Here is a 25,281-nt window from a genome sequence, read left to right as displayed (position 1 = left end):
CAAACTAAAGGAACCAGCCTGTTTGGAAAATGTGAGAAGTAGAAAGTACAGGTATTTGTGTTCAAAATGTAAGAAGTAGAAAGTACAGGTATTTGAGTTCAACATGTAAGAAGTAGAAAGTACAGGTATTTGAGTTCAACATGTAAGAAGTAGAAAGTACAGGTATTTGTGTTCAACATGTAAGAAGTAGAAAGTACAGGTATTTGAGTTCAACATGTGAGAAGTAGAAAGTACAGGTATTTGAGTTCAACATGTAAGAAGTAGAAAGTACAGGTATTTGTGTTCAACATGTAAGAAGTAGAAAGTACAGGTATTTGAGTTCAACATGTGAGAAGTAGAAAGTACAGGTATTTGAGTTCAACATGTAAGAAGTAGAAAGTACAGGTATTTGTGTTCAACATGTAAGAAGTAGAAAGTACAGGTATTTGAGTTCAACATGTGAGAAGTAGAAAGTACAGGTATTTGAGTTCAACATGTAAGAAGTAGAAAGTACAGGTATTTGAGTTCAACATGTAAGAAGTAGAAAGTACAGGTATTTGGGTTCAACATGTAAGAAGTAGAAAGTACAGGTATTTGAGTTCAACATGTAAGAAGTAGAAAGTACAGGTATTTGGGTTCAACATGTGAGAAGTAGAAAGTACAGGTATTTGTGTTCAACATGTAAGAAGTAGAAAGTACAGGTATTTGTGTTCAACATGTAAGAAGTTGAAAGTACAAGTATTTGGGTTCAACATGTAAGAAGTAGAAAGTACAGGTATTTGTGTTCCACATGTAAGAAGTAGAAAGTACAGGTATTTGTGTTCAACATGTAAGAAGTAGAAAGTACAGGTATTTGTGTTCAACATGTAAGAAGTAGAAAGTACAGGTTTATGGGTTAGAAATGTAAGAAAAGTCATCAGAAAAATAAGTAGTGGAGTAAAGTTCTGATGCCAGAAACATGTACTTAAGTACAGTAACTAAGTATTTGTACTCCACAACTTCCCACCTCTGATCAGGATACAAAATCACTTTCTGTAGATGTTTGCATTCAATAATGTCCTCCCTGATTCGTCACACTGATGTCTCATGTTCTGAGTATTTTTTGCATATCTTCCCCAGGTTGTCATGCCCCACCAGTGGCTCGAAGGCAACCTGCCAGTCAGCGCTAAATGTGTGGTGTGTGACAAGAACTGTGGCAGCGTGCGGCGGCTGCAGGACTGGCGCTGCCTCTGGTGCAAAGCCATCGTGAGTCCATTGATTCTGCCTTCCTCCCCGTCACAAAACTGTCCTGTCAAATCAGCGTTAGCATTTATCTTTCCAACGTCAATGCTAGCTCAGTTTAAAGTTAGGAAGTTTTCACATGGATTTATCATACAATACAATACAGCTTTATTTATAACGCACTTTAAAACCTCCAGGCCAAAGTGCTGTACAGTCAAATAAACAAACAAAATCACACAGCACGGCTCACACACCATAAGTAAAAACAGTAGACAATTTCAATGCAATAGAAGCAACCATCTAAAAGGTGTCAATACGCTACGGAGAAGACATACATGTATTGATCTGCATGGTAAACAATATCTTTGAAATGTCCCAAATGTGGACTTTTAGAAGCTTTTTCTAAATGCAAAAAACAATGATCTGGGTTAAAACAGGAAGTGTGAGAATACCTTCAGAATAAAAGTGAATTCTCGTCTCAAGCGAGATGTCGAGAATAATTTTCCTGGGCAAAAAACTAAATTCTCTCTACTGTAATGCATTTAATAAAAAGCAAAGTAAGCTACATTTTATGGACTTCACTTCAGTATCAGTACAAAAGACAGCATTCATTTCAAAGTCCAGCAGAAGAGTTCAAGGGAATTGTCCTTTAAGACACAGAGATGTAATTTTACTCTGCCTCTCAGTTCCACTTAGCAAAGGCTGAATTGCTTTTGTGTGTTTAGGTCAAATGAACACACATTAATAATCTAATCCACAACACACACACACACACACACACACACACACACACACACACACACACACACACACACACACACACACACACACACACACACACACACACACACACACACACACACACACACACACACACACACACACACACACACACACACACACACACACACACGTACACGCACACACGAATCAGAGTGGTATTTGTGAAGGTTACAGAACTGACATTTCGTCGGTCTCAGAGGGATATAATAACCTCCTGCTTCTACTGAAATATAGAATCACTATGGAGACCGCTGACTGTGTGTGTGTGTGTGTGTGTGTGTGTGTGTGTGTGTGTGTGTGTGTGTGTGTGTGTGTGTGTGTGTGTGTGTGTGTGTGTGTGTGTGTGTGTGTGTGTGTGTGTGTGTGTGTGTGTGTGTGTGTGTGTGTGTGTGTGTGTGTGTGTGTGTGTGTGTGTGTGTGTGTGTGTGTGTGTGTGTGTGTGTGTGTGTGTGTGTGTGTGTGTGTGTGTGTGTGTGTGTGTGTGTGTTTCTGCGTGCAGGTCCACAACAGCTGTAAAGAACAAATGGGGAAGGTGTGTCCCCTGGGTCAATATCGAGTGTCAATCATCCCTCCCACTGCACTTAACAGCATCGACTCAGATGGTGAGACACCTCTTACACATGCACCATCACACACACACACACACACACACACACACACACACACACACACACACACACACACACACACACACACACACACACACACACACACACACACACACATTGATGCAGGCTCTTTTGTCCATAATATTGCACACACAGCAGGTTCAAAGTGCAGAAATGTCATTTTTCATCTCCAGTGGGGTCAATATTATGTGCAAAGGTAGAAAAAAAAACAAGGGGCTGTTGCAATGTCTCTGCATCCAAATAATAATAATCCATGTGTTTTTAATGTAAAAAAAACACCCAACTATAAACCAGCACGCTGTGTAATACATGTTGTACTTGAACAGATTCATATTTGCAACGTTGTTGAAAGTTCTTAAGGCAGCATTTGTCTTATTTCTACATATTATGGATATTTAAAAACAAAAAAAGGTACATTTTGGTCACACAGTTCTCCAGCTTGTTCAACATGAATTCAACAGAGAGATAAGATAAGACTTTATTTATCCTGAAGGAATTTTTGCCATTTTCTTTACCATTAAAACCTTTGTTATTCATTTTCTTTCAGGCTTCTGGAACGCCACCTCAGCCTCGTGCTCCAGCCCTCTCCTGGTCCTCGTGAACTCTAAAAGCGGAGACAACCAGGGGGTGAAGTTCCTCCGAAAATTCAAGCAGCTTCTCAACCCGGCTCAAGTCTTCGACCTGATGAACGGAGGACCAGAGCTCGGGTACAAAACCATTGTAATCCCTTTATAAATAATGAAATAATTGTTTTCGTCGTTGAAGCTCCAGTAGTGCGAGTCTGTAGTCATCAAAGGTGTATTCACAAATTGTCACACATCCTTTACTCAAGTAGAAGTACAGATACTTGTGTTTAAAAGTACTCTGGTAAAAGTAGAAGTACTGACTATACTTCTTCACTCAAGTAAAAGTAAAGAAGTTTGGGCTTCGAGTAAAAAGTACCCATAACTAACAGCTGTTTTAAAGAGTACCTGACCTCCCTTTATATTAATAAAACAATAATGTCATTGTTAGCTAATGAATGTTTCCATGGTGACCAACGGCAACATGACAACGTTTTCAATGATCCCTCTTCTTTAGAGAAGACCAGGAAATGATGGATACACGGATCGTGTTCAAACCAATAGGCACGCAATGACTCTAAATAATAATGATCACGCCACCAAACACACATTCAGACTAAAGGAACCAGCCTGTTTGGAAAATGTGAGAAGTAGAAAGTACAGGTATTTGAGTTCAACATGTAAGAAGCAGAAAGTACAGGTATTTGAGTTCAACATGTGAGAAGTAGAAAGTACAGGTATTTGAGTTCAACATGTAAGAAGTAGAAAGTTCAGGTATTTGTGTTCAACATGTAAGAAGTAGAAAGTACAGGTATTTGAGTTCAACATGTAAGAAGTAGAAAGTACAGGTATTTGAGTTCAACATGTGAGAAGTAGAAAGTACAGGTATTTGAGTTCAACATGTAAGAAGTAGAAAGTACAGGTATTTGTGTTCAACATGTAAGAAGTAGAAAGTACAAGTATTTGGGTTCAACATGTAAGAAGTAGAAAGTACAGGTATTTGTGTTCAACATGTAAGAAGTAGAAAGTACAGGTATTTGTGTTCAACATGTAAGAAGTAGAAAGTTCAGGTATTTGAGTTCAACATGTAAGAAGTAGAAAGTACAGGTATTTGTGTTCAACATGTAAGAAGTAGAAAGTACAGGTATTTGTGTTCAAAATGTAAGAGGTCAAAGTAAAAAGTCATCAGAAAAATAAGTAGTGGAGTAAAGTACTGATACCAGAAAGATAGTAACTAAGTATTTGTAAAATGAAGCCGTGTTCACTAAAACCTCTTGAAAATGGTGTTGGAATAAGAACACTTGTAAGTTGTCTTATGCCATAAAAAATGATCTGATCTGAGTTTGATTTTTAAACTGCCCCCGGAAAAAGAAGTAACTTTTAATGGCACTTTCCGAAAGGGGATGTTTTGGCATCAGTAATGTACAAAACTAACCGACGGAAAAATAAGCTCATATGCAGCTGAAAAGTATTTTTTCACTCGTGGGAGTTTGTAGTCCGTCACGACTGGTTTAATGCATGCTGTAATTGTGCTGCCTTTTCCTGACATGTACCTCTTAACACTGTGTGCTCTTCGTCCTCCTCTTCCTCCCCTCAGCCTTCGCCTTTTCCAGAAGTTTGTGACGTTTCGTATCCTGGTGTGCGGAGGAGACGGCAGCGTGGGCTGGGTGCTCTCAGAGCTCGATAAACTCAACCTCCATAAACAGGTGAGTGCAGAAAGGAGGAGGAGGAGGAGGAAGAGGGGGGGGGGGTGATATAATAGTCAGGTAATTGTCGAAAACACTGAAGGAAAGAGAAAGCAGCAAGCTACCTATAATGTTGATGATAAAAATCTCTATTAGAACTAAAGTACGACACATTTTGTAATATGTTGCTGTAGATCACGGGTGTCCAAACTACGGCCCGCTGACCATTTTGAGTCGGCCCTCACACAAAAAAATATATAATGATTTAACTATAATAAACTTCTGCTTGTCTTATATTGTACTTCTTAAATATATATGTTTAAATATATTACACAGTAGTATTCATGTGTTAAAAAGCCCAATTTTCAAATCAATTCAGTCGAACAAATCTAAGTTGATGTGAAAAAAGCACGATAACTTATTTACCGAACAAGCTTGAAATACAGCCCTCATATTCCCTCTTATTATAATCACTCTGAAGCTTCTGTTATAACAAATGAGCTTCTAACAACATAAATGAAGCCTCTGGAGAGCTGTGAGCTGTTTTCTTCTAATCAAGAATAATTTACCTACATGGGATTGACTTTTCCAACTTATAACTTAACTTATGAGGCAATATACCTCTAATGAGCGGCCCAGCCCTTCGTATGTTTTTATAAATAAGGTGGTATTTAAAAAATAGATGGAAAGGACAGGAGTGAAGAGAAAGTGAGGTAGGTTATGCCTCACTACCACACTGATTACCTCATCTAATTAAATAATGTCATGGATTTAATCTGACTTAATAAAGTGCCATGACGGATAACATGGTTTTTAATTTGCAAACACAAGTGCCGTGTCAAAAAGGTTTGAATAATTGAAGGTCATATTTGATTAAAGAAACACATTTGTTAATGTTAAGGGGTACCGAGTGTGATGTTTTTCACTTGTATTCAAGATTCGACCTGACTTTCTCCTACAGTACGTTCACAGTCCGCAGCACTCAGTTCAGCTTTAAGATGAGAGTGGAAAAGATCCGTTAGTTTTCTGATGACATGTTGTTCTCGGTTGCAGTGCCAGCTGGGCGTGCTGCCGCTGGGCACGGGGAACGACCTGGCCCGCGTGCTGGGCTGGGGGGGGCTCTGCGACGACGACGCCCAGCTGCTGCAGATCCTGGAGAAGCTGGAGAGAGCCACCACCAAGATGCTGGACCGGTGAGACCTGAGTGGGAAAAGAAAACAACCGTATAGCCCCGTTTTTAGCACTATTTAGCACAATTAAGCACCGTTTAGCACTAGTTTCAGTAAAGTTTAGCACTAGTTTCAGTAAAGTTTAGCACTAGTTTCAGTAAAGTTTAGCACTAGTTTCAATAAAGTTTAGCACTAGTTTCAGTAAAGTTTAGCAATAGTTTCAGTAAAGTTTAGCACTAGTTATAGTTTAGTTTAGCACCATCATTAGCACAATTTATCACCATTTCTTTTAACACTGTTCATCACCATTTTTAGCACAATTTAATACAATCTAGCACACTTTTTAGCACCGTTTAGCACTAGTTGCAGTGAAGTTTAGCACCATTATTAGCACTGTCTAGCTTTATTCTTAGCACTGTTTATTTAGAATAGTTTAGCACAATTTTAAGCACGGTTTTTGTAAGCAGTCTAACGCCATTTATCAAAACATTTTGCACTGTCACGGGACATTTTCAGAAGCGTTTGGCAACATTTATAGCACCGTTTTTTGCAAATTTGTTAAAGCTTTCCTGACATGTTCCTCTAACTTGTAAGCAAAATCATTTTCAAGCAACAAATTAAAAGCATATCACTCAAATAGGGTGAAAACACGTCCTATCTGTGTTCAACATGTTGAAAACGTCTTTGAACTAGAGATAGATTTTTGTTGGTCTGCTGTTTTATCTGCGGTACAATCACAGGCTGCATTTTTTTTTATTCCCTGGGTGTTTCTCAATGTCGAGGATGCTTGCTAGGTAGCACATGTCTTCCGAGTCACTTGCTTCAGAAGCGAGCCAAGAATCCTTCCTAGCGTCGGAAAACAAAGAATGGTGGAACAGGCTAACAGGTGTGCGTCATATGCGAGGCCCCGCCTTAAATGGAGCGCGATTTCCGTCAAAGATTTGGAAATTGGTCCGTGCGCAAAGCATCGTGGGGATTTTAAGACCGCGGAGTCTACACATGTGCAGCCTCGAAATTTCTCGCTACGAAGGGCGCCGGCCTCGGTAGAATTCCACGGCACTCGATGACGTAGTATGCTTGGCTCTGGAGCAGCCTTCCTCGACATTGAGAAACACCCACAGTGTCCTCTCCTCCTATCTCAATCTGATAATCCGATTTTAAACAAGTGTATATTCTGTCGCGTGACATTGACACAGGTGTGTGTTTGTGTTCAGATGGAGTGTGATGACGTACGAGGTGCCCACCACCACCAAACGCACCCCGACGGTGAAGGAAGACGACAGCCTCGATTCTCCTCTGCAGGTAAATTACTTTCGGGAAGCTGTCTGCCTTTTTGACAGATGGTGTCCATAAATTAGCTGCCAGATCTCCACAGCTCCAAAAAAAGATTTGGAAAACATCCACTGAGGATCAATTGAACCTGGCAGCTGGCAGCCGAGGCAATCAGCCCTAAAGCAGAGGGGGGGGGGGGGGGTTAGAAACTGACTGAGAGCTGCTCTGTATTTTGATTCTAAGCTGCTTCAAACCTCTCTTTCTGGTGGTTTAACGGCATGCTTTTATTACAGCATGATAATGCACTTTCATAGCCAGTTTTTATCCACTAATTCATTCATTGCCTTAGTGAGTGATTGAGGGAAAATGGAGTGTTCTTCCAGTTTAAAGGATCTCATCAGTCATTTGTCAATTAGTTAAAAGGTATTTTTTGGCTGAATGCGTTGTGTACAAGTGGACCAAATGTGCTGTCAGTACGTAGACTATTCTGTCTTTATTTGACGTTTTCAAATGACTGATTCAGGCATGGTAAACCAGACAAATTAAGGTTTCTGCACCACAACAGAAACAATACCTACCATTAAAATGTGTTTGTAGATATTCTAAGAAATACTATCACTCTTCAGATCTGTTATTTTTATGAAAAAGTGCTGTTCTGTGTATTAATATCACATTTCCAGACCTCAGGTGTTAAGGGTACACTAGGCAGATGAAATGTACCATAGTTGTCAGCACTAAACTGAAGGACGATATGATTTGGGTTGATCTAAAGCAGACGGCTTTCAAAACATCTTGAAAATGTAGAAAGTGCTGCATTAGTTTGAAGGACAGTTTGCTGGACTTCAGGGTTACTCAAAGTGGTCAAAAGTGAAGTAAAAGGACGGAGATTGATATCCAGTCACATGGCCAATGTGCGACCAAAAGTAATGCTGATGAAAATGTCAAAACCTACTTTAAAAGAGTCTTCCCTACTTTAGGTGTTACGGCCCGTCCACACTACAGCTTCGACAGCTTCAAAAACGGTTTCCAGCGCGTCTGCCCATTCACTTTGAAAGGGGTGACGTCACGTTGCCTCGCTTTTCGCCGAACTGAATTGTGGGTAGCAGAGCGGAGCTTTCCTGGCGTTTCAGGCTGCAAAAGTTGAGCAATGTTCAACTTTTGCAGCTTCTGAAGCTTTCGGTGGAAGCGTCAGCCAATCAAATCATATGCCAGTACAAGCTCTAGCCAATCAAACCGCTGCTTGTGTGTCCGGGGCGGGAGATTCATGTGATTGGTTGTTGGTCGAGTTTCAGACACGCCCGCCGGCAAGCTTTTTTTGAAGCTATAGTGTGGACGGGCCGTTACTGTCTCAAATCATCCCAGGAACAAACCGCCACCCTCTCTCAATTCAATTCAATATTCTTAAGTGAATGTCAGGTGACCAATAATGCCAAAGCGTCAAGGATAATAACCGCAAGTATCAAATGCTAAAAGAATGAAAGAAACAAAGCAAAGACACATCTCTCTAAGTCTGCCGTCTCTCTCTCTCTCTCTCTCTCGCTCGCCCTCTCAGGTCCACATCACTCAGTATGCAGACTCCGTGGCCTCCCACCTCGCCAAGATCCTGGACTCGGACAAACACAGCGACGTCATTTCCTCCGCCAAGTACGTGAAACGAATGCATTCAGAAACTGGGGAAAAGTAGCAGGGAGGAGATGGGAGTAAAGATGGTGGGTTAGGGTTAGAGGGGGGGATAGAGAAGAGACAGAACGGGACAAGTGAGTGTCTGGACAATGAGTATTGATTCTGTTGCTCCCTGAGGACACACACACACACGGAGGGGACAGTAAGTGCTGTCCGGCTGTAAGTGAGAGAGACGCATGAATCAGTATTTAGGGGTCGTCCTCAGTGCATTAGTGTTCCTCTGGGAAGCGTCCAGCGGCCATTACAGAGCACTTTCCTGTGTGTGTGTGTGTGTGTGTGTGTGTGTGTGTGTGTGTGTGTGTGTGTGTGTGTGTGTGTGTGTGTGTGTGTGTGTGTGTGTGTGTGTGTGTGTGTGTGTGTGTGTGTGTGTGTGTGTGTGTGTGTGTGTGTGTGTGTGTGTGTGTGTGTGTGTGTGTGTGTGTGTGTGTGTGTGTACTTCACAATGCACTCCAAGCACATTTTATTCTACCGTAAAAACAGGTGTTGTCTATTCCCTGCTTTGACATGTATATTTTGGAAATCTTACAATGGAAGATTTAAATTTCACGAGTTGATTGCTCACTCGTTGCTGCTTATGTGATGTATACTGGCTGTTGTTATGTAGTTTACTGTAATAAATGTGTTGTCTTCCTGCCAGCAAAGACACTAAAGGCACATTTAGTGAAGCGAGGCCTGCTGTCAGGGTCTAATGGTTCGCTTTTACCGCTAACTATGATATGTTACTGGGTCACTTTTGACAACTAGAAGGAAGTTCTGTTCCAAAGTGCTTCACCCTTCTGCACATTTAAGGGTAGAATAAGTAGGTTAAAATCAAAATGTAAATGTTATCCGAGGAAATAATTCTATTTTAACACCCAAGATAAATTGGCATAGTTCACTTAATCGTTTTCTTACATGTTCCTGACACAACCGGGTCACACTTTTCAGATCTGCTCCAAAATGTTTGGGGTTATTCAACCTTTTACTAAGTTTCAAAAATACCAGGCCAAACCTTTTTTTTGTAATCCAGCTGATCAACAAACGCTAAACCAAGTATATAAAACCTTTTTGGCGGAAGTAATAAAAACAAGGAAGTGAGATAAGGAGAACAAAGCGTTGTTGTCATTTTAAACACATTTTAGGGTATAAATATTGGGTTAAAGTCAATATGTACATGTTTTCAGTCGACACAAATATAAGTTGACACCCAAAATAAATAGTGCATTTTTTTTTTTTTTTTTTTTTTTGAAGTGTCATTTTCTAACATTATTCTGCCACATGCAGCTCTTAAACAACCGCAAATGATTAATTTAGCTCCTGTCGAATAGACCTTTGCACAATAATCAGCAAACAAAGTCCAAGGGCATGCCTTCAAAAACCACCTTGAGCTAGTTGACACAATCAAGTGTGCAATCAAGCACCTGTAAATAAGAAGAATGAGGACATGATTCATAATTTAGGTCAATGGATTTCTGCAGCAATGAACAGGATCCAGGATTTTCAAAATGAACAAAGCATGAGTGAATTTAAAGAAGCTGAGTCACACCGCGGCGATGAAACAGCTGTGAGTGAATAGAGAGTGTGTGGAGGCAGGTAGGCAATAATGAAACGAGAGAGAGTGTGTGTGTGTGTTTCAAACACTGACTGCACCGTGAGTCACTGAATTTGAAACATGCTACCCTGCGGATGTTGTTGCATTTGAAACATGTCATCATGTTGACCCTCAGGTTTCTGTGTGGGACGGTGAATGATTTTGTGGCGGAGGTGGGGAAGGCGTACGAGAGAGCGACGGAGAACAAGGAGGAGGCAGACGCCATGGCAAAGAAGGTGTGTGTGATCGTTCGTTATGTAAGAGCTTGTATAACGGTAGCTTTAAGGAGTTGGCCGTGTAGGTGTGTGTTTGTAACAGAAAGTAGAATAGAAAGAGTCATGCTGATGGTTAAATGTCACTTTTCCTTTTCATATTATTTAGATTTTCACTCGTTCTCCACATTATTAGAATTCTACTTTACATGGGTATTAAGACTGGCAAGCTAAACACTATTTCAAATAATCAAAAATAGCCTCTTTTTGGGGTGTTTTTGTGGATATGACGGATTTTAGTACCATTTTTAATTTCAAAATGTTACCGTTTTTTAATAGTGTATATATATTGGGGGAAATACTCCACACATAAAAAGGTGATACTCGGTCTTCTGCCATGTCTTGGTCAACAATATGTTCATTTATTTGAATTGGAGTGGGCGCATTAATCCATCAGTTCAGTCAAATGTCATCCCTTGGCCTGCAATGAAGCCCGACAACAATGATTATTGATCATTGTGGTTTCTCTGTCTCTCCATTAGCAGTCGTATCGTATGTTTTTGAAGTGAGCATTGTAGTTACAGTAAAATAACTGTGTGTCTCTTTCTGTCTCAGTGCTCGTTGCTGAATGAGAAGCTCGATTCCCTCGTCAAGGCCTTAAGTGAGGAGGCGGAGGCTCAGGTAACAACAACACCTGTCATTTGAAGTAGTCTCAGCATCAGTATAAGAAAGTGTCAAACTTCATATCAGTGTGTTGTGTGTGTGTTGTGCAGCCAAACAGCCTGAGAAAAGGACAAAAAGTATCACACAGAACATGCTTCTTTAAGATTAAACTGGTAATGGAAGTTTGACTGATCTAAAACGTAATGCATGATTTTTGTTTTTAAGAATTGTCCATATTTACAAGTGGAAAAATACGTTTTGTTTGAGCTTTTACTTCAAACGATGTATTTGATAGCACATGTTTTTCTATGTCTGGAATCCATTACACATAATAACCTTTTCATACGTTGTTAGAAATGAGTTTTCATAACAGTTAAACCTCATTGGTCCTTTTATGTGAGGCTCAATAAGCCACTAAATATAGCTTCCAGATATCTTCTTCTACGTCAGAGCCGACTATATTTCTGACATCCTGAATGTAGAGAGGGTTGAAAATGTTCCTCCTCAGCTGAAACACCAGCGAGCTTTTAACCCCCCCCCCCCCCCCCTTCAACCTGAGCTTTTACAGGAGAGTGCTAGAGTCCTCATAGGAGCTATAAAAAAAAACTGAACCGTGCTTTTTGTGTCTCGTTTGAGTCCTTCATTCGCACATTGCTGCTGGTGCTCTTGAAGATATAACACATCCCTCTGCCTCCTTTTCAATAAACAAGTAACAGCAGTGAATTTAGAGCTTTGCACCAAGCAGCACTTTACATTTGATGAGTAAGAAAGGAGGAATAGTAGAGATTTATGAATGAGGTGACATGTCCTGCTGCTCAGTGATGATATGAAGGCTTCTCACTGCTATTCAAATCTTTAGAAACACACCGGGGAATTCAACACAACTGGAAAAACTGATATCACTTTAGCATTTACGTTGAATACTTTTTTCTCAGTGCTGATGTTGTTGGTCTGTGACGTTCAGTTTACAGAATCAAATCATCGCTTCCAGAAATAGTGCTTTGTTTTATTATATTTGAGGAATATGGAACAGGACGAGTAGAGATGTATGAACGATAGAGCACTTTCTGCTGCTTCGTGGTGATATGCAGATGCTGCATGCTTCCCACCGCCCTTAAAATCGGGAATTGAACAAAAAAACGATCCTACAGGAAAATGCCGGGATGTATTTTATAGATATTCTTTTACCCAAGGCAAGGCAAGTTTATTTATATAGCACCTTTCAACACAAAGCAAAGTGCTTTACAAAAATGAAAGAAATTAAGATAATAGCATTTAAAAACAGTTATTAAAAAACAAAGGTGAAAAAATAAACGTTAAAAGGCAAAATACATGATTAAAGGTAGGTAGGTAGGTAGGTAGGTAGGTAGGCAGGTACGTACAGTACATAGATAGGTAGGTATATAGGTACGGTAGGTAGGTAGGTAGGTAGGTAGGTAGGTAGGTAGGTAGGTAGGTACTGTAGGTAGGTAGGAGGGTAGGTACTGTAGGTACGTAGGTAGGTAGGAAGGTAGGAAGGTACTGTAGGTAGGTACGGTAGGTAGGTAGGTACGGTAGGTAGGTACGTAGGTAGGTAGGTAGGTAGGTAGGTAGGAAGGAAGGTAGGAAGGAAGGTACTGTAGGTACGTAGGTAGGAAGGTAGGTACGGTAGGTAGGTAGGTAGGTAGGTAGGTACGGTAGGTAGGTAGGTAGGAAGGTAGGAAGGAAGGTAGGTAGGTAGGTAGGTAGGTAGGTAGGTAGGTAGGTAGGTAGGAAGGAAGGTACTGTAGGTACGGTAGGTAGGTAGGTAGGTAGGTAGGAAGGAAGGTAGGTAGGTAGGTAGGTAGGTAGGTAGGTAGGCAGGCAGGCAGGCAGGCAGGCAGGCAGGTAGGTACTGTAGGTAGGTAGGTAGGTACTGTAGGTACTGTAGGTAGGTAGGTACTGTAGGTAGGTAGGTACTGTAGGTACTGTAGGTAGGTAGGTAGAAAATAAGACACAAGAAATAAACAGTATTTCAGAAATAAAATAGCATTCAAAATGTAAAAAGTTTAAGAATATAAACAATATATATACATGTGGAAAATATCCAAGTGGAAATACACATGTTCAGAGGACCTCTAGGTTTCTGGTAGTTTGTTCCAGATGTTTGGAGCACAATAACAGTAAACATGTATTGTAACAGCTAGAGGATGTTTCCTGTGAACTCCAGGTGGTGCCAGCAGGTTCGGTGCCGATCCAGGAGAGCGGGGACTCGAGCCCGATGGAGAGCGGGGGGGAGTCGGGTTCGGAGGGGAAGACGTACCGGTCCAAAGAGCAGCTGATGCTCCGGGCCAACAGCCTGAAGAAAGCCCTGAGGCAGATCATCGAGCAGGCCGAGAAAGGTACGAGAAACGCCTCTTTGGGGCCCTTTTTTAAAATGTGTTAAGAGGATAAAGTTCCGAATCATTCCTGATAAAACTTTTGCATTTTGGAGGGGTCCCGAATGTATTTATTTGTTTGTTTATTTGTTTGTCTTCTGTCTGTGTGAGATGTAGTTCTGGTGTTAAGCAGTATTTACATTGTTACTCTACCTATTTCTCTATAGAGTGAAGATTTGTTTACCTACTTTTGATACATGCTCTGATAGAATTGTATGCTGGTGAAAAAACCCAATCAACAAATGTCTGGAGAGATGAATATGAAGTTCACTCAATCAATCAACAACCGTATTAATGACGCAGGCAGGAACAAACAGGAAGAAAGCACCCAGAAACACCCTGGAGCAGAAATGTGGATCATTCCAATTTACACGATAAATAGCTCACAGCATCACAATAAAAAACTTAAATAAATAATCAAATGACGTGGTTGTTTCAGTTGTGGACGAGCAGAACCGGCACACGCAGGTCCAGAGGATTACCTCCTCGTCCTCCATCAAAAGAGAGAACAGCGAGGAGCTGAAGGACGCAGAGCCACGTGAGTGTTTATTATGCTTTTATTTAAGCAAGGACCATGCATAGAAATACATTAACCTCAGAAAAGAGAGGAGATGAATTATGCCAGATTCAGGCAGGTACAATCAACAGACATTGCATCATCTCTATCACACAATAGAGTACAGTTCAAATAGAAAAACTCAGATTACAGTGTATTTAATGTTGGCATGACTGGTTCTTAATATCAATGTATTTGCACCATAAGAGAGTTGAAGTCAGTTCAGGTGACAGTTTCAATTCAACTGGAAGAATATCCCAGTGTTTGATGTCCGTAAATGAAAATGCAGATTGTGCAAAGGCGAAGTAAGTGTCTCTTTGGTTTCAACTCAGCGGGGATATGAGATGAAGGGACACACACGAAAATGCACTACTGTACATTTTGGGGAATCAACATGAGGGCATTTTGTCAGAAAGGCTTGAAGACAACTCTGTTTTTGTTGAAGTTATTTTGTGAATCATTTCACAGGAAGACTAAGGGTTGAGGAATGAGAGCATTTGGTTTGGGGTGTTGTCAAATATCTGGAACAAAGTACCAGAACTCTGACTACTTTGCAATCCAGGCTGAAGACTTTTCTTGTTGCCGCTACTTTTAATTGAACTATTCACATCTCTCAATTTCATCGCCGGCCACATTAGCATTATGGTTGCACTCAAAGGGCCGGTTGTAACTATATAGATATACATATATAAATATATAATATAAAATAATGTATTACATTATTGCCTCTGAATTGGATTATTATCGGATAGGGTAACAACTAACTACGTTTGAAAGCAGAAGTCCAGGGCAAGTAATTGCAAGTCTCTTCAGTGCGCAAACAAGATGCATTGTGGGACATGTAGTTTGTGGGCAACCTGCTTCTGTAAAGTGGTATGTAACCGTATAATAAACGTATTATATTCTTTGCAAGCTCTTGCGGGCCACATAAAATGAAGTCGCGGGCCGGATTTGGCCCCCGGGCCTTGAGTTTGACACCGCTGTGCTAGATAAATAAAGTTGCATTGCCTGAAAGAAACACTCAGAATTCCAATTTGACATGGAAACTCCTCACTATCTTCTGACTTTTATTATGGAAATGACCGATTGTTCCTCCCTCCAGGTCCAGGGAGTTTAAGTCCCACCTCCCCCATCGTCCTGGAGAAACCAGAGAGCATCCACACGGTCACCTTCAGCGAGGACACTGTGTGAGTCTCTCTGTTTCCTTCACAAACTCAATTCAATTATGTTCACTCTTTATTAAACCACATTTGTTCCGTTGCTGCAGACAATGCTCAGAGAAGTGTGTGATGAACAACTACTTCGGCATCGGCCTGGACGCCAAGATTTCCCTGGAGTTCAACAACAAGAGGGACGAGCACCCTAAGAAATGCAGGTAAGGACGCACGGAGACGTCAAAAACAGTTTTATTCATTCACATTCTCAATAAAACGGGTCACACATGACACACGGTCACACACACACAGCATCAAGCCGTCTGCATATGGGTCAGGGACATTTCATATTTTCAAAACAGCAACAAAATTCAAACGAAAGTCAGTTTCATCAGAGTGAATTCAAATATTTTTCATTTTAGCATGTGCCCACTGAAAAACTAATAACACTATAACGCATTTGTTCCCTGCGGAGATCCACGACATCCCCACACTTGACGCCTTCAAAAGGGCCCTCAAGTCCCATCGGTCTGCCAAGGACTTTGGCCCCAAATTGATTTGTTGTTTTGTCTGTCTGAACTGTTCGTCTGACTGCCTTTTGGTTTGTTATGTTTGTTATGTTTGTTTATACTCCTGTACTTCCTTGTAAAGCGACCTTGGGTATTTTGAAAGGCACTATATAAATCCAAGTTATTATTATTATTATTATGCATTTCATTGTACAGTTTACACCCCTTGAAAATGTCATTCAGCAAAACAAGGCTATTTTCCATATGATATTAAAATCAATGACACAGTCACAGATAGTTAAAAATGTCATTCTTGATCTACAAGGAGATTCCTTTTAGATCAAGAATTACATTTATATAATGGATATAGATTATATCCAGGTATAAAATGTTCACACCAAAACTAAAAACATTAAATATGTTTGTCTTAATAGCAATAGCTTGTCATAGCATTTGACACCAACATTTGTATTTTTGTATATATTCAAAAATACAAATGTTGGTGTCTATGCCAAAATGAAATTGTGTATTGTAATTTTAATCGTGAATTCCTCCTGTCTCGCCCTGCAGCAGTCGCACTAAAAACATGATGTGGTACGGAGTCCTGGGGACCAAAGAGCTGGTCCAGAAGACGTACAAGAACCTGGAGCAGAGGGTCCAGCTGGAGGTCCGACACGCGGAGAAAGGGGAATATTTGGGGTGTTTTTCTTGTGTTTTTCCTTCCTGTTTGACCCCCCCTCTCTCTGTCTCTTCAGTGTGACGGCGTCCCCATGTCTCTGCCCAGTCTTCAGGGCTTGGCTGTTCTCAACATCCCCAGCTACGCAGGAGGCATCAACTTCTGGGGCGGCACCAAGGAGGACAATGTGAGTGGAGAGCAGGAAGTGACACCTCATAAGGGACTGTGTTGAATGCAAAGTGCAGATTTAAAGGTCCCCTCTTCTCCATGTCTCTTCTACATCAACATGTGTCCCCTCTTCTCCATGTCTCTTCTACATCAACATGTGTCCCCTCTTCTCCATGTCTCTTCTACATCAACATGTGTCCCCTCTTCTCCATGTCTCTTCTACATCAACATGTGTCCCCTCTTCTCCATGTCTCTTCTACATCAACATGTGTCCCCTCTTCTCCATGTCTCTTCTACATCAACATGTGTCCCCTCTTCTCCATGTCTCTTCTATATCAACATGTGTCCCCTCTTCTTCCTGTCTCTTCTACATCAACATGTGTCCCCTCTTCTCCATGTCTCTTCTACATCAACATGTGTCCCCTCTTCTTCATGTCTCTTCTACATCAACATGTGTCCCCTCTTCTCCATGTCTCTTCTACATCAACATGTGTCCCCTCTTCTCCATGTCTCTTCTACATCAACATGTGTCCCCTCTTCTTCATGTCTCTTCTACATCAACATGTGTCCCCTCTTCTCCATGTCTCTTCTACATCAACATGTGTCCCCTCTTCTTCATGTCTCTTCTACATCAACATTTGTCCCCTCTTCTTCATGTCTCTTCTACATCAACATGTGTCCCCTCTTCTCCATGTCTCTTCTACATCAACATGTGTCCCCTATTCTTCATGTCTCTTCTACATCAACATGTGTCCCCTCTTCTCCATGTCTCTTCTACATCAACATGTGTCCCCTCTTCTTCGTGTCTCTTCTACATCACCATGTGTCCCCTCTTCTTCATGTCTCTTCTACATCAACATGTGTCCCCTCTTCTCCATGTCTCTTCTACATCAACATGTGTCCCCTCTTCTTCATGTCTCTTCTACATCAACATGTGTCCCCTCTTCTCCATGTCTCTTCTACATCAACATGTGTCCCCTCTTCTCCATGTCTCTTCTACATCAACATGTGTCCCCTCTTCTTCATGTCTCTTCTACATCAACATGTGTCCCCTCTTCTCCATGTCTCTTCTACATCAACATGTGTCCCCTCTTCTTCATGTCTCTTCTACATCAACATGTGTCCCCTCTTCTTCATGTCTCTTCTACATCAACATGTGTCCCCTCTTCTCCATGTCTCTTCTACATCAACATGTGTCCCCTATTCTTCATGTCTCTTCTACATCAACATGTGTCCCCTCTTCTCCATGTCTCTTCTACATCAACATGTGTCCCCTCTTTTTCGTGTCTCTTCTACATCACCATGTGTCCCCTCTTCTTCATGTCTCTTCTACATCAACATGTGTCCCCTCTTCTCCATGTCTCTTCTACATCAACATGTGTCCCCTCTTCTTCATGTCTCTTCTACACCTACATGTGTCCCCTCTTCTTCATGTCTCTTCTACATCAACATGTGTCCCCTCTGTGGAAAGAGACTCTGAAAGTTTCAGGAACAAAGATTCTCTCTCTTTTCATCCTGATCCATTTCTATAAAAACCTGTCTGAAAATGAGCTGATCAGATTTTTGCCACTTTATGATGTCATAACGATGTTTTGGCTTGTGTAACCATTAGCCAATCAGCAACCAAGGTAACCTCCCCCACCTTATCACCTGAATCTCCTCCGAGAGCACCATGTGTTCTTTAGGGGCTCCTTATTTTCATCTGAAGTAACAGACAGAGAATCAGCACTTTGGAAACAGGGCTGAAACAGAGGGGATTATGGGTAATGCTGCAATGATCTGTTTGGTGTTTCAGCCAATCAGAGATAGGTTCTGTATATATCTGAGACCTATAATATATTGATGAAAAACAGTATAATAGGGGACCTTTAAAATATTGTACTCGTTCCTTTTGTCCAGAACTTCGGAGCTCCGTCGTTTGATGATAAGAAGCTGGAGGTGGTGGCGGTGTTTGGCTCCATGCAGATGGCCATGTCCAGAGTCATCAACCTGCAGCACCACCGCATCGCACAGGTAACGGACTCACCTTTGTTATCAGAGACATTATACATTGCATTCAAAAATAACTACAATATGAAATGAGAGCAATTTAATTCTTGGAAACTTCGAGTAAGGTTTGGTAGATTTAATTCCACAACAAATATATTTACTTCTGTTTTTTTTGACATAAACATACACCTTTTCCCATTCAGTCACATGGCCACCTTTGAAACACTCAAAGTGAACAATGGACAGGAAGTCTGATCTGACGGCTGCTTTTTTCCTGCTTGCTCTCCTCAGTGCCGCCAGGTGAAGATCACCATCCTGGGGGAGGAGGGCGTCCCGGTGCAGGTGGACGGGGAGGCGTGGATCCAGCCGCCCGGCATCGTGGAGATCTCCCACAAGAACCGCGCTCAGATGCTCACCAGAGACAGAGTAAAGTCCCACTCAAATATTAATTGTGGGTGTTTTTTGGTGCTACTGAATTAGCGTTTGCTAAAGGGCTGCAGATCATTTTCATTATTGATGGTGAAACATTTACAAAAATCCAATCTGATGTCTTAATGAATGTGTTGTGTTACCAATTTACCAATGACCTTCAGATATTCACTTTAATGTGATTAGAAAAACATAGAAAATAAATTATCTCCATATTTGAGAGGCTAAAAACGATGAAAATGACTCTGTGTTTCTACAGTGCACTGATGTGTGTGTGCATTAGGGCTGCAGCTAAAACAAATGTTTATTAGTTATTATCATTTGGTTTATAAAATGACAGAAAATAGTGAATTTTTGTACAGCCAGGCTTCTCAAATTCTTACGTTGTGTCTTAAAATCTTGAAGTTTTTCACTAAAACCTAAATATAGTCAGTTTTAATGTGAAAAAAAAACAGAAAAGAAGGAAATGTCCATATTTGAGAGGCTGAAAAACTGCATTTTCTGCCGTTTGTGCATGAAAAATGACTCTTAATGATTAAAGAAATGATCAGAATAGTTACTTCCTTGTCAGTCAGTGCCGCTCTAATGTGCATGTCTACTATATGCTTATGGGAAATGAAAGTATCGGCTTGTAGTCCTCGTCCTTTCTTCGTTATTGCAGCGGGAACATCCACTCTCAGCTTCTGCTCTCTGCCCTTTGTTGTTGACTCTTTTTCTATTTTGGGATTTCTTAAATCAAACTCGTACCCGCTGTGTTTGTTCTCTCTTCTCGCCGCTCAATCTGTTTGAGCGCTCTCTTGAGCCGAGGCACTTTTGGGCTGTTTGTTTCCATGGTTTCCCTCCTTAAGTACTGCAGAGAGGGAGGAGAGATTTTCCTCGCTGGGTTTTTTTTATCCTCCTGAATGTGGCTTTTATTCAATGCAATGGTGACGGTTGTGTTTCGTGTGAGCGTTGCCCCTGCTGGAACGTTTAAAGGAGGCTAAATTAACTTCCTATATGTTGTGAGGTTGTGCCCGTAAACTAACCTTAGGTAGGAAGACGCTCCTATCAAACAGAAAGTCAAACGTCACTATTTATGCTCATGCTTAAGTAGGGATGGATATCGTTGACTTTTTTACGATACCGATACTTTGAAAATATATCATCCCACAATTACTCCCATGAAGCGCTTTACGATATAGTTAACATGTCAAATTAATATTAAATTCAATTGTGGGACTTCTTGGACCTTTTAGTAGGCTACTGAACAAACAATGAAAAATACATTAAAAATATGAAGAGAACCGATTATGGAATATCTTTTCTAACACCCGCCATCAGGTGTGCCGCGTGAATAGCACATCTTGTCAATGCAAACAGACCGCTATAGCACCGTTATAATTCATGTCAAACCTGAGATTCGACTAGAGAACAAATAAATAATAGAATAAAAAGGTCATGAGATCTCGGCATTGCACAAACAAACAAATCTCATCTTTAAAATCAACATTTGCCTTCACTGGTGAGAGAAAACAAATCCCATCACAGTTCATTTGTGGGACTTTTACCTTTCTAGTATTGAACAAACAATGAAAAATACATCAAATATGAAGAAAAACGATTATGCAATCTAATTTATAACACCCGCCATCACGGGCCACGGACTCACTTTTAAAATAATTGTTATAATATTTTTTTTTTTGAAACCATTTTTTTTTTTTTTTTATATCGAAACCGGATCTGATTTCGTTACCGTAGCCACCAGTAACCGGTATTTCAGTAATACCGGATACCGGTATGCATCCCTATGAGTCGTAGAAATACTGAAAGGACCTTAAGTGATGACTTTTTGACTAGCAGGTCCATATAGACAAGGGTTAGGGTTAGGGTTAGCCCCCTAACCCTAACCTTTGCCTATATGGACAGTTTCTTCAGATGTACAGCTAGAAATCTAGTTGTTTCCCTGTGAGGCAAGGACATTTTATTTATATAGCACTTTTCAGCACGTGGCAATTCAAAGTGCTTTACAGATTAAAAGCAAAAGACATTTAAGAACAAATACAGCATAAATACATTATTAAAAAGGCATTTCAAAACAGGCCTAAAAAGCAAAGATAATGAAATTAAATAAATAAATCAACACAGCAGGAACAGAATACATGACTAAAAAAGGCATACTGAAGTGTGAGTTTGGGCAGCTCAATTAAAAGTCCCTCCCTGGTCAAATGCACCTGTGTTTACTGGAACATCTTCTACCTCTTTTTGAGTCTCCTTGAGTTTCCAATTTAGGTTTTCCCCGACACAATACATGAAGGAGCAGCTGCCAGGTGGCTCTTGAATTCAAGTGCCGTCTTTCAGCAGAGACGGCAAAAGAACACACACCCTTTACTCAAGTAGAAGTACACATACTCGTGTTTAAAAAATACTCTGGTAAAAGTAGAAGTACTGACTAAACTTCAGAAGAAGAAGTGTGGGCTTTGAAATGTCCTGCAGTAAAAAGTACCCATAACCAGCAGCTGTTTTAAAGAGTACCTGACCTCCCTTTATATTAATAGAACAATAATGTCATTGTTAGCTAATGAATGTTTCCATGGTGACCAATGGCAACATGACAACGTTTTCATTGGTCCCTCTTCTTTAGAGAAGACCAGGAAATGATGGATACACGGATCGTGTTCAAATCAATAGGCACGCAATGACTCTCTAAATAATAATGATCACGCCACCAAACACACATTCAAACTAAAGGAACCAGCCTGTTTGGAAAATGAGAGAAGTAGAAAGTACAGGTATTTGAGTTCAACATGTGAGAAGTAGAAAGTACAGGTATTTGAGTTCAACATGTAAGAAGTAGAAAGTACAGGTATTTGTGTTCAAAATGTAAGAAGTAGAAAGTACAGGTATTTGTGTTCAACATGTAAGAAGTAGAAAGTACAGGTATTTGTGTTCAACATGTAAGAAGTAGAAAGTACAGGTATTTGAGTTCAAAATGTAAGAAGTAGAAAGTACAGGTATTTGTGTTCAACATGTAAGAAGTAGAAAGTACAGGTATTTGAGTTCAACATGTAAGAAGTAGAAAGTACAGGTATTTGAGTTCAACATGTAAGAAGTAGAAAGTACAGGTATTTGAGTTCAAAATGTAAGAAGTAGAAAGTACAGGTATTTGAGTTCAACATGTAAGAAGTAGAAAGTACAGGTATTTGAGTTCAACATGTAAGAAGTAGAAAGTACAGGTATTTTTGTTCAAAATGTAAGAAGTAGAAAGTACAGGTATTTGTGTTCAAAATGTAAGAAGTAGAAAGTACAGGTATTTGTGTTCAACATGTGAGAAGTAGAAAGTACAGGTATTTGTGTTCAACATGTAAGAAGTAGAAAGTACAGGTATTTGTGTTCAAAATGTAAGAAGTAGAAAGTACAGGTATTTGTGTTCAACATGTAAGAAGTAGAAAGTACAGGTATTTGTGTTCAAAATGTAAGAAGTAGAAAGTACAGGTATTTGTGTTCAAAATGTAAGAAGTAGAAAGTACAGGTATTTGTGTTCAACATGTGAGAAGTAGAAAGTACAGGTATTTGTGTTCAACATGTAAGAAGTAGAAAGTACAGGTATTTGTGTTCAACATGTGAGAAGTAGAAAGTACAGGTATTTGTGTTCAACATGTAAGAAGTAGAAAGTACAGGTATTTGTGTTCAACATGTAAGAAGTAGAAAGTACAGGTATTTGTGTTCAACATGTGAGAAGTAGAAAGTACAGGTATTTGAGTTCAACATGTAAGAAGTAGAAAGTAGTAGTGGAGTAAAGTAGTGATACCAGGAGAATGTACTTAAGTACAGTAACAAAGTATTTGTACTCCTCTACTTCCCACCTCTGTCTTTCAGAGATTGTTGTGTTTCTCTCCGTGTTTGAAAAGGAGTCATCAAAGTCGCTAAACTACTTTTTGTTGTACCGCCAGGCGTTCGAGAGCACGCTGAAGTCGTGGGAGGACAAGAGGAAGATTGACAGCTACCGAGACAGCAGACCCCGCCTCAACTCCCAGCAGTCCATGGAGTACCTGACGGAGGAGGAGTGCGCTCAGGTGCAGCAGCTCGGCATCGTGGCCGACACACTCATCAACAAGTGAGGAGAAGTCAACTCTGTTGTCTATCTGTCAGTTTGTGTGTACAGACAGAGAGATCCAAAACATGTATTATCCTCTCAAGAATGAAAGTGGTCGTCACATACTAGTTCCTGAACAGTGTCCTTCACATGCTGACATACCAGAGAGGGAGTTACACAGTCACAACCTGGAGGAATAGAAAGCAGTATTCAATGTTCAAATCCACATTTAACTCATGATTTGGGATTTTAAAATCTCTGTTTTCCCGCCAAAATAAGATTGTTGGTATATGCTAACATGTTGAGTTGACTTGAGACAACACACTTCTACTGTAGGGCATTTGGAGTACAGCAACTACAAATGGAAGGGGGAAGGGGGGGCAGGATTATGATTTTGAACAACTGGAAGGCTTTTTATACTGAAACATCTGTGCAGGTAGGAAGGAGAAGTACAGTAGAAGAGTTTCAATGAATGTTAATGCCAATAGCAATTGTTTTAAATGTTAGGTTTACTGGATTAAAGCGGAGAAGCTGGAAGTGTTGCTCTCAGTGTTCCCGCCAGACCAGGGCTGAGAGGGCGTCCACCCCGAGAGCGAGGGTGTGACGTCACGTCGTTTCACGTCCCTTATAGATACTATCCAGGGTTCTTACGGTCATTGAAAAACCTGGAAAAGTCATGGAAATTCAAAATGCTAATTCCAGGTCCTGGAAAAGTTATGGAAAACAATATTTTTCCCAAAGTTTTGGAAAAGTCATGGAAATGTAACTAAAGTTGCATCAAATATAATTTATATTTTATCTAATTATCGAAATAGTAATACTATAACGATAATACATACTGTATCGTATCGTAATGAAACGTAAAATGGCTTTTAACTGACGAGGTGTTTTGCTGGTGAGAGATTTTAGTGGCTTTAGCGTGTAGAAGCTAGTAAGCCTACTATTGGATTTGTTTTAGATAGGAACAACATGTTTCATATGCAGACCTTATTTTCCTGTTCCACGTTAAAATAAACAATTTTCAGTGGTACCCGCTGAGAAAGAGTTATTTCTTTGGTCATGGAAAATTCGGTAAAGGTCATGGAAAAGTCATTGGTGAAAAAGTGTATGAACCCTGACTATAGCTAGCCCCCCCCCCCCCCCCCTCTGTTCGCCGGCAGTACACTTTCCGTCACAGGAACACGCTTTGCTGGCGGCGAAAAGAATCCCACCAGTCTCCTTTGGGGGATGTCCTTTTTCCTTTTCCTCATTTCAAGCGATTAAAACTCGATCTTCTCTCGAATTATAATTTTTGTGGGCGCCCTCGGCTCGAGTTCAGGGCGTCCCGAGCTGAATAAGGGCATCAAATGACGGCGAGACGCCCCCCTGGCGGAAACGCTGCTTGCTCTACACTTTGGGATTTCTTCAGCCCATTTCAATAATCTCATTTATCGGCTACATGTGTCTCTTCTGCACTGATGAGACATTTTATTTCTCTTCTTCGCTCTTCAGTGTCCCTCTGAGGTCTTAACATGTGACGACTATGGTCATAAAGGGGATTCATAAGAGATTAGAAATGGAGGATTTAAGTGCACAATAAAATGAGAGCTATTCCCATACTGCCAACTCCAGAAGAATCATATTGGTCTCAAGTTTCAATAAAGAAACAGCGATTTGAACTAAAAAAGGAGATATTTGGAGCGCAGATGACGACGAATACTTGAACTAGTGGGTCATTCTAAAGCTAAGCGAATGTTCTGAAATAAAAAACTGAGATATCTTCAATTCATCTGAAAGTTTTCGTCAGAATCTTACTACGTTTTAGATTTACAAACATCATCTAGGAGCTCTCTCTTATGTAATTGTTTCTTAATATACATTATTTAATTTCATATTCTGTTCTTGTATCCCATATTCTATTGAC

The 25,281-nt window shown here is 40.5% G+C and overlaps 1 protein-coding gene across 1 annotated transcript in view; it reads left to right on the top strand.

Annotated features, from left to right (window-relative positions):
- The window catches only part of LOC307033393 (diacylglycerol kinase delta), an 89,484-nt gene that overhangs the window by 51,489 nt on the left and 12,714 nt on the right, over positions 1 to 25,281 (top strand). The window contains exons 9-26 of the mRNA XM_079671844.1: positions 1,099 to 1,224; positions 2,483 to 2,585; positions 3,160 to 3,319; positions 4,773 to 4,881; positions 5,914 to 6,053; positions 7,244 to 7,331; positions 8,854 to 8,945; positions 10,691 to 10,790; positions 11,382 to 11,447; positions 13,618 to 13,789; positions 14,265 to 14,363; positions 15,484 to 15,568; positions 15,649 to 15,756; positions 16,615 to 16,711; positions 16,800 to 16,907; positions 18,788 to 18,901; positions 19,169 to 19,303; positions 23,236 to 23,399. Of these exons, the coding sequence (XP_079527970.1) occupies positions 1,099 to 1,224; positions 2,483 to 2,585; positions 3,160 to 3,319; positions 4,773 to 4,881; positions 5,914 to 6,053; positions 7,244 to 7,331; positions 8,854 to 8,945; positions 10,691 to 10,790; positions 11,382 to 11,447; positions 13,618 to 13,789; positions 14,265 to 14,363; positions 15,484 to 15,568; positions 15,649 to 15,756; positions 16,615 to 16,711; positions 16,800 to 16,907; positions 18,788 to 18,901; positions 19,169 to 19,303; positions 23,236 to 23,399 (2,066 nt within the window). The remainder of the gene's footprint in view (positions 1 to 1,098; positions 1,225 to 2,482; positions 2,586 to 3,159; positions 3,320 to 4,772; positions 4,882 to 5,913; positions 6,054 to 7,243; positions 7,332 to 8,853; positions 8,946 to 10,690; positions 10,791 to 11,381; positions 11,448 to 13,617; positions 13,790 to 14,264; positions 14,364 to 15,483; positions 15,569 to 15,648; positions 15,757 to 16,614; positions 16,712 to 16,799; positions 16,908 to 18,787; positions 18,902 to 19,168; positions 19,304 to 23,235; positions 23,400 to 25,281) is intronic.

The sequence above is a fragment of the Notothenia rossii genome (genome assembly GCF_949606895.1).
Source record: "Notothenia rossii genome assembly, chromosome: 3".
In the NCBI taxonomy this organism is placed as follows: Eukaryota; Metazoa; Chordata; class Actinopteri; order Perciformes; family Nototheniidae; genus Notothenia; species Notothenia rossii.
The sequence above is the reverse complement of the archived record's forward strand: the minus strand, read 5'-3'. Positions and strand labels throughout refer to the sequence as shown.